Source organism: Anopheles merus, chromosome X, assembly GCF_017562075.2.
Source record: "Anopheles merus strain MAF chromosome X, AmerM5.1, whole genome shotgun sequence".
Taxonomy (NCBI): domain Eukaryota; kingdom Metazoa; phylum Arthropoda; class Insecta; order Diptera; family Culicidae; genus Anopheles; species Anopheles merus.
The window spans coordinates 20,599,150-20,613,773 of record NC_054081.1 but is presented as its reverse complement, the minus strand read 5'-3'; the positions used below and the strand labels follow the sequence as shown (position 1 = coordinate 20,613,773).

Genomic DNA, 14,624 nt, shown 5'->3' with positions numbered 1-14,624 from the left:
AACACAAGTCATGGGTTATGGCAAGGTTATTAGACTCTATACAGGTTACGACAAAAGCCCGTTTTGGCCGATTTCCAATAAAAAAATGAATGAAAATTTTGACAGACAAATTGGAATGGTTTGTTTACAATTGGACTGGTTTGTTTACAATTTGTTTGGATTGCAATCGTGCAATGATATAGTGTTAGGTGTTAAATATTGTATGTTTTAATTTATTTAATTATTTTGTAATTTTATAATTACTTTTTTTGTGATAAATTAACAGTTGTGACAAGGGAGAAATCGAGTAAGTGAGAATTCAAGACATGAGCTCATAGCGTGTTGGCCAACATTGGAACCTAGCAGGCACGGAAACATGGAGACATGTCCTTCCATTTGGCAACAGGTGCTCTCGGGACATGGCTTTTTCTGGGAGTACTTATGTATCAAGGGTTTCACGTCGTCCCCGGACTGCCAGTGTCGGTGTACCAGAGGATGCAGAACATGTGATGTTCGAGTGTCCCCGTTTTGCTGGTGTCCGACAGAAGCTGCTTGGCGAGGGTGGCCCAGATCCGGTTCGGCCAGATACCCTTCAGCAGCATATGTTGCGAGACCAAGCCACCTGGAGTCGTATCTGCCGCGGCCGACAAATAACTGTGGAATTGCAGCGTTCCTGGGATGCGGAAAGGGCCAATTGCGCAGCCGAGGACATGGCTCAGCGCGAGGCCGAGCAGGAGGAAATTACGGCATATAGAGCGGAGGTGGTTGCCGCTCGTAATAATCGGCGTAATTCGAGACGTAGAGAGCAGCGCAATGCAGCGTGCGTGGGAAAGAGAGGAACGCCGGGGCGGACGGTCCCCTTCCCCTCCACCGTCACCATCTACCGCTTCCCGACGTGAGGCGAATCGGGTAAGAATGCGTCTGTACCGACAGCGACACCGGTCAACGAAAATGCTGGGGCGATTGTTCGACGAAAAGGTACGGCCCGAATACTGGATTGGAGGAAGACGATGACGGCCGAGTAATTGAGGGAAGCTCAGACCGACCGTCTCTTGAGGAGCCCCGCAATGGGCTAAATGCGGCAGAGTTGGTCGCAGCGATAGGGGCCGACGTGGCCTCCCGTTAGTGTGTCGCTTGTATTACGAGGAAAACGTTAAGAAAGGCTGACATCTGGCAGAAAGGGAGATGTCCGCTAGAATGAGTAGCAAACGAAGAACAGTTGGAAAAATAAATGAACTTAATAAAAATATAATTAAATGGTGATAGGTGCTGCAAAGCAGGGGAAAGAGAGGCTCATTATGAGCAAACAACAATCCCTTTCCCAGATCCTCATCAATGATTCTGACCCGCAAGTGGAGCGGTTGTGCTAGATCGGAATCGGAAACAAATCCGACCCGAAGAAGTAAGGACTTCGAGTTGACTCGAATGGTTAGCAGTTGTAAGAAAGCATAAGCGACTCCGACCCGTTGGTGCAGCGAGTTTGGGTAAGATCAAAGTAGGTTCAATATCCGATCCGTACTCGCTGCACCAATGGGTTGGAATCGCTTATGCTTTCTCGTATCTAACGAAATCTTTGCACCTACTACATCTATTTGTACGTTTCAGATTGACCCGTACGACTCCGGGATGCTTCGGATTGCTCCGACCCGGTGAATTCCAGTTGCCCCGCATTTCACTAGTGTGTGTAAGGAAGAACGTGCGTGAGTTGTCGGATCGCTGACCAAGGAGTAGGAGAAAGAGGTAAAAATGAGTTAATGTTTAACGAGACCGTTGTAATAATAATCAGAAAATAAACTTCAAATATATTTGTGTTTTTCGGAAGCATTTATCAAATATGATTTCCCTCTATAAGGTTGACAAAGTGTAATTTTCATAACTTTCGTCACAACAATTTACGCAAACACAAAATATTATATAAGTAAACACTATGTACAAAACATGTTGATACTCTTACTGTACGGGCCGCACACCAGCCACACCGTGCACCCCTACCGAGAGCACCTACTTGATCAACCTTTGAACACACTCTCTTGTCTGCCGTGCAATGCACTCGCCTCACACAAATGTGGGGATTTGTCACCTATGATGATGTGGTACCCACCACAAATGCTTCAAAACATCCTTTTCGCTCTGATATTGTAATTGACTCGAGCATAAATGAAATGGACCCCCGCCGTTGTTTAACACTAGCAGCTGCCGGGACGACATTTATCGCTCGTCTTTTTTCTCTAGCACTTAAATTAAGCTGCACCCCAGGCGGCATGAATCCTCGATCCCCACTGGAACAATACTGCAGCCGGGACAGCACGAATATTCGTTTCCTATGAACCGGAACTAGAACAGGAGCAGCATAGACGATCACCCTGAACCCGACGATTGTGGCGAATAGGAATGGAGCCTTGCCGCTTCCCACACATCGCAGTACGGACTCGTTCAGGACTGCATAATTTCTCACCCTTTTTAACAATGCTGCTGCTAGACGGCATAAAACCTCGTCCCCAGAAGCAGTGACTGCAATTTCAAACCTGGAAAACAAACGGTACTGGGTAAACAATGGGATGATATCCTTGGCAAATCAGCAGAACTTACTCAGCATTGAATAGGACAACAAAGAAGTCGTATTCTATTAACGATGGAACGTGGTAGGATGAAGAAAATTTGAATCGTTAGTTTCAGCTGCTGCAATCTTATAAATTGTAACGACGAAGCGTTTTACGGGTGGCGGAAGGTTAATTGGCCGTTTTAATAATATTTAGCACAATTCGGAAGAGCACACAATTAGTTAAACACAGAAGTCAGTGGCTTACGTCTGTTCAGTTCAATGTCGCGCCAAGAAGAGAGCTTTATTCTATGACAGTTCATCTAGCACACCGGGTGCTCCAGCGGTCAAAATACAATGCGCATATACCGCTGCGTTTGGGGTTCGGGTTGAGTGCACAGTGGGCGATATTAGTCCGGACGTTACAGCTCGGCTATCCTGAACAATAAATTGCCCTCAATTTCCTAATCACTGGACTCGGTCCAGCGCCGCAATTTATTCGCTTCTAGAACCCCATCGTAGGGTAGTTGTGTGAGTTGACATCCTTCTACATCACGTACCACGTACCTATCATGAGGTAACACTTTATGAATGACATACGGTCCCCTGAACTTGGGATTGAGCTTCTTATTACCGCTATCGGTCGTATCGGTATAACGTATGGCTACTAATTCACCTTCTTTGTAGCATTGCGGTGGTTTATGCTTCTTGCTAAAATAATCCTCATTCTTCCGTTGAGATTCTTCTATGTTTTCTAACGCTTTAGCCCGAATGGCTTCTAAGTCCCTAGGCACTTGGTCAAATTTTTCGTCTAAGTGTTCGACTATTTCATCCGGAATCTTACCGCGTTGTTCAACTCCAAAGAGCAAGACAGAGGGGCAGAAGTTCGTAGATGTGTGGACGGTATTGTTTAAGGCATGCTCAGCTGATCGCAACTTGGACACCCAATCGGCCTGGTCTGGAGCATCAGATAGTTTGCTAAGGATGGGACGCAACACTGGCTTGTGGGGATCCGGTGGCGTTGAGGACATGACTAATGTTATGCGATTCCAAAAAGTCCTCAAACAAGGTGGAGGTGAAACAAGTAGCACGATCGCTAACAATCCGCTTAGGGCGGCTATAGTAAGACATGTATTGAGAGAGGGCAGAACACACTTCTTTTGCATTAGTGGAAGAGGTTGGGTAAAGTTTGGTTAATTTAGTGAAAGCATCGATAACAACAAGTATGTACTTCTTGCGTAAAGGGAACTAGGCAGTGGACCTAAATGATCGATATGGATTGTATCGAAGGGCAAAGGTTCTTTAGGGATGCTGTACATATTTCGGGCATTAGTATGATGAGGTGCAGAATAAACAATACACTTGAGGCAGTTCTTAATGAATTTGTCGATGGTGGGCTTCATATGGGGAACCAATAATGCTGACTAATTTTGCTAAAGGTTTTGTTAATGCCTAGGTGGCCAATTCGCTCGTAAGTGTGTCTAATTACGTTGTCGACCATTTCCGAAGGGACATACAATTGAGGTTGACCATCAGGTATGTCGCGATAGACTTGAAGTAAGAATCCGTCAACTTCTTCTGATTCTAACCGATGTTTAAGAGCTTCGATAGATGGGTCACGTGTCTGAGCTACTTGAAGCTGGAAGTCAAGGTCAATCTCACCGATGGCACCTACGGCTTCGGTGCGACTCAGTGCATCGACATGGGGCATAGAGGTACCTGAGCGATGACAGATGGTGTAATTGTAATTTTCCAGAAACAAGGACCCCCTGGCAATTTTAGCGGAAGCATTACGGTTCTTAAGGGTTTCAACCAGGGAGTTGCAATCGGTAACTATTTAATGGGGAGCCCATGAACATAAGTGTGGAAGCGCTTAAGAGCGTAAATGATGGAAAGAGTTTCAAGTTCATAGCTGTGTAACTTGGACTCATCTTTTGAAGTGGTTTTGGAAAAGTAAGCGACAGGGTGTAATTTATTGTCATCTTGTTTTTGAAGGAGTATGGCACCAAAACCAAAAGAACTCGCGTCACAGTGTAATTCAGTTTCCCGCTTTGGGTCGAAGATGGAAAGAACAGGGGAATGAACAAGTTTGTCACGTAGGGTTTCAAAAGCGTGTACGCAAGTTGAATCGAAATTAAATGCTTCATCCTTCTGAAGTAGTTTTGTCATAGGTTTGGCTATGCAAGAGAAGGAGGGAACAAAGCGTCGGAAATATGAAAACAACCCAAGGCAACGCCTAAGCTGCTTCAGGTTAGTGGGCATAGGGTAATTGGTAAGTGCTTGAATATGCCGATCACTAGGTTGAATTCCATTGTAATTAGCTTTGTAGCCCAAGTATTCTATTTCCTCGTGAGCAAATTTGCATTTATCAAGACGGAGTTCCAAATTGTTCTGTTTAATCTTTTCTAAGACAGATCGAAGAGTGGTAAGATGTGAGTTAAGATCGGTGGAAGCGATGATGATGTTATCAAGATAAACGACTACTCTGCCATCATCAATAAATTCTCTTAAAATAGAGTTGATAAAACGTTGGAATTCGGAAGGGGCGTTGCGGAGACCGAAGGGCATTTTCAAATATTCAAATTGACCGTCTGGGGTTACAAAAGAAGTGTAAGGGATGGATTCATCACTCATTGGGACTTGGTGGAAACCGCTTTTTAAGTCTAGCAAACTAAAGAATCTTCTCCCACACAGATGCTCCAAACAAGTCTCGATAAGGGGTAGGGGGTAATTATCCCGAACGGTAATTTTGTTGAGGGGCCGGTAATCCACACACATACGAACTTCGCCGCTCTTTTTCCTAACGAGAACTAATGCGGAAGCATAAGGAGAATTGCTAGGGCGGATGATGTTTTCCGCTAAGAGTTTATCAACGATCTGTTTCACCTGTTGTCTTTCGCCATAAGAAAGTCTACGCGGCTTAGTGAATATCGGTGTATCATGGGTAAGATTGATTTTCATTGGATGTACGAGTGGTTTAGTGTTTGAAATATATTTGAGGTGTGAATTCTCAATAATAGAAATAACAATTGAACGCTGCTCTAAGGATAGAGTATCTCCTAAATCCAGTTCATTTTCGGCTTCGATTACATCGAGCGAGCAAATACTCCTAATAGCATCTTCTAATTTTTCTGGAAGAGTTGTATCAACTTCTTCAAGTTCCGCCAACGGGTTTTAGTAATACATGATTTTGAAAAAGATGAATAAGTAAGAGAAATGTTAAGAGAATTAAGTAAATCGCGAGCAATAATGACAGGCCACGCAATTCCAGGTAATATAATAAAATAATGTCGAACAGAATGATCCCTAAACTGGATTGTGCAATTAATTCGTCCTCAAGAATAAAGTGGTCCCTTAACCATAGTGCAGTATTCAGTTGTTGAAAGAGGTCCTAGCAGCCTAGCTGGTACTACTGTGTCACTGATGAAGCTCACAGGACTCCCTGTATCGAGAAGGGAACGAACGCGATTGAGGGTGGTACGCTTAGTAGAAGGGTGTAGAAATGTCAAACTCACCTCTTGGTTTGTGCCGAGAGTATCCTCCGAGCTAATACCGCCCTCAACAGTGGCGTTGGCCCGACGTTCAGGGCAATTGCGGTAGACGTGCCCAGTCTGGAAACAGCGGAAACATCCGCCGGGTGGGCGCTTCGGCTTGGAGCAGGCACTCTGAAGGTGTCCAAATCGGGAGCAGTTGAAGCAGCGGACAGGTTCCTGCGACGGTTGGGGCCGTTCCATACGGCTGTTCATCGGGGCCGGAATATCAGCGGAAGGGGGCTTGATGGCTCGAAGATGACGGCAAGACTCGAAAAGCTTCAGCTTCTTCCGGAAATCTTCCATCGTGAGGGGCATGAAATGCAGGCTTGAAGTAATTGACGGGCTTCCCAAGCCGTCGATGACGATCGGGATCAGTTCCGAATCAGGGATGTCGGCTTGGCCAGCTATGCGCTGCATATCAAACAGGTAGCGGAGGGCAGATTCTTGGGGCTGCAGCCGACGATTGCGGAGTTGGCGGTACACAGATTCAGGAGTAGCGACGAAATGAAGGTTGTCGATCAGCTCCATTTTCAGTTCGTCGTAAGTGGTGACATCAAATTCTTTGGCGAAGTTAGCTGCCTTGCCTGTGAGGAGCCGAAGAGTAAACAAAAATTTGTCCGCATCGCACAGTCGGTGGAGTGAGAAAAGGCGTTCCAAATCACGGAACCAGCGGATGACATCGGAATTTTTCTCAGCATCAAGCGGCTTGATGAAGGATTCGAAATCCTTTGTACAAATGGCGGTCGGTTGCTGCGCCTCGAGTTGATGCACCTTCTGACGCAATTCGGCTAACTTTAGCTGCATTCGCAGCGCATCGATGTGAGCCTACATATCGTCGGAACCGCGGGGAAGGGCGGCAGCTACACCTTGGGCGGAGGGCAGATTAGCATTGGCGTCGGTGGTGTTGTTCGTCGAAGCGGCATCATTAACGGCGTCACCGCCATTTTCATGAGGGTGATACAAAATGGCGGCCTCGGGATGGTTTGCGTAAGCGGAGGCTGATGCCATGGCCGAGGTGGTGGGCTGCGCTGCACGGGGGGAACGAGCGGCCAGCTCGAGAGAGGCGTAAAGTTGCCGAAGTTGTGCGAGGGTGGCAGTATGCGGTACGTCGACGCCGGCTTCGATGAGCGCCCGGCGAAGTTCGTCTTTGCCCACCATTTTATGAAATGGCGTTATGTCACACGCACACACGTACACAGACACACGTAGACCGGCTGGTTAAGCGGCTTGCAGGCGGTTTGTAGGCGACTTTTTGTTGGTTATCCCACTTCTGAGATGTAACGACCAAGCGTTTTACGGGTGGCGGAAGGTTAATTGGCCGTTTTAATAATATTTAGCACAATTCGGAAGAGCACACAATTAGTTAAACACAGAAGTCAGTGGCTTACGTCTGTTCAGTTCAATGTCGCGCCAAGAAGAGAGCTTTATTCTATGACAGTTCATCTAGGTTTACAAAATGGTGACCCTTTCAATCGCTCTGTCGTAACCTATATAGAGTCTAATAAACTTGGGTTATGGCGTAGAATGAACCGTCTCCCCGAAGCAAGGACTGCGTGACAATCCGACAGCTTGCTCCCGCTGCGCAAAGCGATCGAAAACTTCTCAACCTCCCCGCTGCGCAAAGCGATCGAAAACTTGTCAGCCACTCGCTCAATGTGGCTAGAGAGCAAGAACCAATAATGATAAAGAGAGGTTAAAAGATGGGGAAGAAGGAAAGGAGGGGAGAAAGAGAACGCGGGTGTGAACTATTTTTCAGCCACTATCATTTTTGCGCCAACACGCCCGATGTGCAAATTCGAGCAGTTTTCTGCGTAGTTTTTTGCGTCGTTTTGTGTCAAAAAATACGCAAAAAATACGCTAGACTTCAGTCGAAACTACGCTGACCAGCGTATTTTTTGCAGTATTTTGGTGCAGAACGAGCGCTATCTGTTGAAGAAATAGATGAACTATTCCAGACGGCGGAGCAAAAAAACGGTAAAAAAATTCAAAAATATTGGCACCCATTCTTCCTCCTCTTCCTCCTCTTTCTCTCGCTCCCGCTTCCTTTCCTGCCCTCCCGCTGCGCAAAGCGATCGAAAACTTTTCAGCCACTCGCTCAATATAGCTAGAGAGCAAAAACTAATAACGATAAAGCGAGGTGAAAGGGAAAAGAGAGGAGAAAGAGAACGTGGGTGTGAACTATTTTTCGACCACTGGGGGCCTTCACGATTCTAGTTAGTTTCTTGTATGGAGTTTGACAGTTGGAGGCTGAAATCATGTAAACACTCCATACAAAACCACACAAAAAACTAGCCTGCAATTTTCAGTCTAGATTATTCTAGCCACAAAGCTATAATTAGATTCAAGTACCTGCTCGAAAACACGGGTTTGTTTACATTTATCCCAAGGTGCATTAAAGATATCTGGTGATGGAATCCAGAATCAAAGTGCTTGTAGTCCAAGTGGTCTCATAGCATGTTTTATAACCAAATTTGAACATCACTTTTTGACAGGATGGGTGAAAACTTTTGTTCAAACAAGCTTTCTGAAGGCATGACGAATACACAAAACACTCTTAAAATCTTCATTCAGAAACATAAGCGATAAAAATCAGTCTTCTAAATTCATACACCTTGGGATAAACCCACCTGTATAGTATACCCACTTAGATAGCTGCTCGAAAACTGATATACAATGCAAAAAGCCATTTCTGCTCGCTTTCTCGATCGGTTTCGGGGGAAAGCGAGCTAAAAAGCGAGCTCAAAAACTGTTCGATTTTGTTGTGCGGGTTGCCTTACTTGTGCTTCAGGACGTGCTTTCCGCCGCCAGCTGACCCGCTGAGCAAAGCGATCGAAAACTTGTCAGCCACTCGCTCAATGTAGCTAGAGAGCAAAAACCAATAACCAGGGTGGCCACTCGAATCAGGATTTGAAATTCCCGGTTTTTTCCCGGTTTTTCCCGGATTTTTAGGGGTTTTCCCGGTTTATTACACTTCATTTGCCCGTAGTTGATTGCCTTATGCGATACTAAAATTTCAAAGCATTTTTTGACAATGTTATAGGTAACTCTAATAGTATTTATAACTTCGTCTATAATTAGTATGACAGTGCAAAGCTGCTTGTTATCGATGTAACAAGAATTAAATAAAATAACCTTAAACTATTATTTAAAAATAAAACTATTAAGCATTATAAACGTTTTTTATAAGATTGCTGAAACAGCTTATTTATTCAAATTACTCATTTTCTCTTCGATCAAGGCTACTTCTTTCTGAGCATCTGCGAGAATTTTGGCTTTAACTAATTCTAATTCCTTAAGTGCTTGATTCGTTGTCTTTTTTCTAGCACTGGCATCGTCCTTTTGTGCCCTTTCCTTCTTCTTTTGCTCCAGGCTCTCGACGTATCGTCCATGCGCGTTTCGGGCGTACTGGATGAGTGATTTATTTATGTCTACCCCTAAAACACCACCGGCGTTCAAAATAGCGTCGTATACTATTCGCTGCGCCACTAAGCTTTCGTCGATTAAATTAACTATCAGACACTCTTTGTTTATATAAAATCCTCGCTCCAGTGTTGCATTGCCATGTGATAGAATTAAAATTTTTTAAAAAAAATTCTTAAGTTTGAGAATTCTTTTCTCGAATCCGCAAGAACTTTAAACCAAAAATTATCTAGTCGACATTCATGTCGCTTGTAGGCAGCTAGAGATGACTTTATGCTAAAAATTTCTACCGCATTTGTGAATTCCTGACGAACTTTGTCCGCTACATTACCCCCTAAATGGTCTCTTTGGACCATGTAATCTAGGCAGTACTCCAACCTTTTCAAGGCAATATCAAGCGATTTTGTGATGGTCTCACAGTGGAGAACGGTCACAAATTTTTGTTAAAAATGCAATATAATAAGCTTTACAATCGTTCTTAAACTGAAGGATCACCTTTTCAGATATTTTTCCACTTGTCATTATTGTTTTAATTGCCGCTTTGACTCCAAAGCCTATATCAACTTGCGATGTCGGTAGTGTGTTGTTATCTTTGAGCTCAATATTGGTAATCGCTTTAGCTTTTACATTTAAGTATTCCGATTTTAAAACCTTACTCATTATAGAATGGGTAATTGAAGATAACTCATCAAACAAAAATGGCGCCATAGGAGCATCACATTGAAATTCTCGCAAAAAGGGTTCCACACATCCAGCTGAGGAAATAAAAAAGGCAAGTTTTGGGCTCAACATTTCATCAGAAATGGTCTTTTCTATTAAAGCGAATGGCCTAGACTGAGCAACTGCAGCAAAACTCCTTTTGAAAGAATGGTGACCTTCCTTGAGTTTTTTGTCACGTTGGTTTTTGACCGCAGCCACATAGACTTTCAAATAAGGAATCATTTTAGATGCACGCTCAGCCACATTCAAATTTTCAACCCATCGAATAGGACAAAATTTCAGTGGGAATAAATTGGATCCGGTAGTTTCTTTATAATCTGCACGGCGCAACGGAAAGTCTTTGAACAAATAATAGAGGGATGTCAAAAACTCGTCAATGTTCCATTCAGTGTGCTTCATACCATTTTTAAAAGCATTATGAATAGCATGTAAGCCGCAACTACCTATGTTTAATAAATCAAAAGATGGTACCCCACGCAGATTTCGAAGTTCTTCGCATAAGTCCTTCATTAAACGCCAATTTACATTCGGTCCGTCCATGCTTAGCTGAATCACGTTATTCAGTAGAGCAGGCTTTCTTTCTGTGCACTGTTTCAATCCGTTAAGGAGATCAACTGCACGAGAAGAATCTAAAAACGCTGATCCAATGTATCGACATTCTACCTGTTCCTTATTTTCATTCCAAAATCTCACACTAACATCCATCTGTTGGCGTTGTGAAACTTTGTTCAATGTTTCATCGAAACCAATTACTATTTCGGAACATACATCAAGTTGCTTAAATATTTCGTTTGTGAAATAAGGTGTCAGACCAAAAGTTATTAGATACGCAAGTTTTGTGCGTCCCATCTCGAGCTTGGCGGCAATTTGGCTGTCCGGAAACATGGTTTTGAACAAATTAGTGTTAGCCCCAGCACTGCGATAGGAGTTATGAGTGGCAATAGTTTCCAGAGCTCACACAATTTCAGCACTTGTAACTTGCTCGTTTAGCATGAATCTATTCAAGACGTTGGAAGCCTTAGAGTGTTGATTATCAGTGTTCGTGGAAGAATCTGAAGCTGAGATTTGGGTAGCCATTGCAGTGGAAATTGAAGAAAGTGACGGAGATGACGACAACAGGTTATTACCAACGATTTGATCTATAAAAAAGAAGAAAGGAACTCTCTTAAAAATCAATAACCATATTTTTGCGTGCATAGCACTACCATTATATAACACTACATAAATTTAATCATTAAGCTGAAGTTACAGAATTCGTGAAAGTGTAAATTAATTGCTAGTTATCGGGTTATACACCAACTACCATAACTGTAAATTAGTGATCTCCAACCTGTGATCCGCTGCATTAACGGTTCGCGAAAAAAATGTTTTTCTAAGAATAGCTTATTACCATACACATAGTGCAATTGTTTTCACACCATCAAGATAAAATTTACAACAGTTACGTATAGAATAAAGTGAAATTGAACGTGAAATTTTGGGGTTTTCGACTATATTGCATATTTTTTTATTAGAATATGGCTTATTCTACACCAAAAGAAAGGAAATTAAATTCCCCAAGTATCTAGACTAGAAATCATATTGAATTAATAATCTAATGCTTTTCATTGTAACTCCCAGATTTGTTCACGGTGAAACAATAATGGTCAGCGGAGAATCATAATGAAATGTATTTAATTCTACATTTAATATTTAACAGTCGAAAAAGTTGGGGAATTGAATATTCTTTCTTTTGGTGTGTGATAGGCCATATTCTCATGAATATTAAATGAAATATAGCAAAATATCTAAAATTGCACATTACTTTCACGCAAAGTCTAATTCGTTCTTATGATTTTACACAAATGCTTAATAACGTTGAACTAAGTATATAAAATAAGATGTGGGCCGCATCAAATATATTTCCAAAGCCAAGTGGTCAGCGATCCTAAAATAGTTGGAGAGCACTGCTGTAACTATATGATTTGCAGAATATTTTATGCCGCATATCAGTACTACAACCAATATCACAAATACTTTATTAATACTTGTAAATAAAATATCACCAACATCCAGCTATTATTTATACTCATACACAAAGAAACTTTAAAAACGGCCGGCTGTGGGCGTCTTTATAGCGGTCTAGATGAAGTGGGTAGTGAGATGAAAAAAAAATCAGGTTATGATTAAAATCATTACGTTATTGAGGTTTTTGTGATCTGATCTAGCTTTTGTCTCATCGGATTAGCTTTGAATCTATATTCACTTTATGGGTAAGGCTGTTAGGCAGTTTTTAAAAAAAATTTGAAAACCTTTTTGCACATTTTGGTTTTTATTCTCAAAACAATCAAAACTTCCAAGAATGCCAACGGCATACGGAAATGATTACTGGTGGTCCTTTCCTTGGTGACCGGCATTAGCGTTTTGCGGGAGTAACAACAATCATCGTCAAGAACTGTACTCTACTCACAAGAATAGCAGCGAAGCGCAGATCAAAGAATGTTTTTCTAAGAATTATTGCGGTTGGCCAAAATCTCATCGCACACATAACAGTATTGATGTACTTTGAAGAGTTTAAATCGTAATACAAAAAAAAACTCAATTTTGCTGCAGCATATTTGGTTCAAAATCAACTGCTTGCGTTGGTGATGCCAGCGGAACGGAAAGTTAATAAAAATCAGCATCGGTCGGAAAGGGTTAATCTACTACAAACACTCTTTTTAATACTTCTATATAGAACACCATCCTAACTTTGCTACTTTAAAATTATAAACACGTTATAACTTTTACACATACCAAAAACCAAACATTAAAAATGTAACTACCGCCAAACGGTTATTTACTTACTTGGTAAAAAATGGCTGATTGGAAGGTTAGTTTTTCGAACCAACACTTGATGATGATGTGCTTTGCTTTTTTCATGACTTAACAAAGCCACTCTACCCATAGTGTTGATTTTTATTTTTTGTTACACCATTTGCAAACCGCTGCATATACGTACTTCGGGTCAGGAGAACACCATGGAAATGAATTTCATAGTTTGGATTGTATGTGGTAGGCATAGCAGACAATCTATGGGAGACTATTATTAATAATTAATAAATAACCAATTTGCAGCCAGTGCTGTATAAAACTTACCTGATAGCAAATTAAGTAATTTGAAAAACACACTTCAATAAACTGAATATCAACCAATTCAAACGATACCGTGATTTGCACTTGCACTTCGAGAATCCAATTTTAAATCTTATCACATCACATTCGATGCTGTTCTGTTCAACTCAAACTGCAAAATGAACTAAAAGTGTCCACAACCACGACAACCCCCCCCCCCACCCACTCTTACTTACTCCATCATTTATTCTGTTGCAGCTTAAGCTTTTGATATCATTCTATACACATACCATTACACGATCACGGCTGCGCTGTTGAAACGGTTGTTCTTCGATTCTCGGGAACGGAAACGACGCAAGACTCATCCATACTACTAGAGCACCCATTCTGCATAGGCTAGAGCAAAACCCCGTGAAAACAAAAGAGCAACAATTGGACTGTGGGAGAAAAGACAGATCAACGTGCGCGCACGATTTCTGGGACTCCACACAATCGGGCGGAATGATGGTAAAGACCATCCAAACCGAAACGTAAAATTCCAATGTACTGGTGATATGTGGTTGGTACGTTGAAATTGTTTAAGGGGGGAGGGAGGATAACAAGTTCCCAAAAAATAATACATATCGCCTGGACAAATACGGGGCGTAATGTGGATCGCCCACTCCACCCACCGTTAAATCCGCCACTGCCACAACCTACGGTGTGTTGAACAAAATACAGACGCACGGAATAGCGTGTACCCGATTCGGCGAACGTAAAGTTTGCACCAGTGCGAATGAGAAGTACAATCAATTCGTACCATATGACGATGAAACAGACTGTGTTTTCCATAGACATTGGTGCGACGATGTAGGTAAGCCCGCGGTAGGTTGGGAAGAAAACACATAAGAAAGCAGGTGGCTGAAAATACACTTGGTACACGAGAGCTGTGATATATTCCCGTTTTTTTTTAACGAAATTCCCGTTTTTTCCGGTTTTTCCCGGATAAATAAAATTCCCGGCTGATTCCCGGTTTTCCCGGTTTTCCCGGTTGAGTGGCCACCCTGAATAACGATAAAGCGAGGTGAAAGGGAAAAGAGAGAAGAAAGAGAACGTGGGTGTGAACTATTTTTCGCCCATTATCATTTTTGCGCCAACACGGTCGCGTACCGGAGCTTTTTTGTCAAAAAGAGACATACCCCGCTGCGCAAAGCGATCGAAAACTTCTCAACCTCTCGCTCAATGTAGCTAGAGAGCAAGAGCCAATAATGATAAAGCGAGGTGAAAAGTTGCGGAAGAGGGGAAGGAGGAGAAAAGAGAACGTGGTTGTGAATTATTTTTCGGCCATTATCATTTTTGCG

At 42.5% G+C, this 14,624-nt stretch overlaps 2 protein-coding genes across 2 annotated transcripts; both read right to left on the bottom strand.

Annotated features, from left to right (window-relative positions):
- Nucleotides 1-5,865: 5,865 nt before the first annotated feature.
- LOC121588022 lies at nucleotides 5,866-6,580 on the bottom strand. The gene is made up of 2 exons (XM_041905550.1): nucleotides 6,034-6,580; nucleotides 5,866-5,960 (listed from the first exon to the last, which is right to left on the bottom strand). The coding sequence occupies exons 1-2, from the start codon at nucleotides 6,577-6,579 to the stop codon at nucleotides 5,949-5,951; spliced, it is 558 nt and encodes a 185-aa protein (XP_041761484.1). The 5' UTR covers nucleotide 6,580; the 3' UTR covers nucleotides 5,866-5,948.
- Nucleotides 6,581-9,035: 2,455 nt separating this feature from the next.
- On the bottom strand, nucleotides 9,036-13,131 carry LOC121603574. Its single transcript, XM_041932542.1, has 2 exons — nucleotides 13,018-13,131; nucleotides 9,036-11,330 (listed from the first exon to the last, which is right to left on the bottom strand). Exon 2 carries the CDS (start codon nucleotides 11,074-11,076, stop codon nucleotides 9,886-9,888), a length of 1,191 nt encoding a protein of 396 aa, XP_041788476.1. The 5' UTR covers nucleotides 11,077-11,330; nucleotides 13,018-13,131; the 3' UTR covers nucleotides 9,036-9,885.
- Nucleotides 13,132-14,624: the final 1,493 nt, after the last annotated feature.

Coding starts and splice junctions, on each gene's coding strand:
- LOC121588022 (XM_041905550.1), bottom strand. CDS start 6,579: ATGGAGCTGATCGACAACCTTCATTTCGTCGCTACTCCTGAATCTGTG.
- LOC121603574 (XM_041932542.1), bottom strand. CDS start 11,076: ATGTTTCCGGACAGCCAAATTGCCGCCAAGCTCGAGATGGGACGCACA.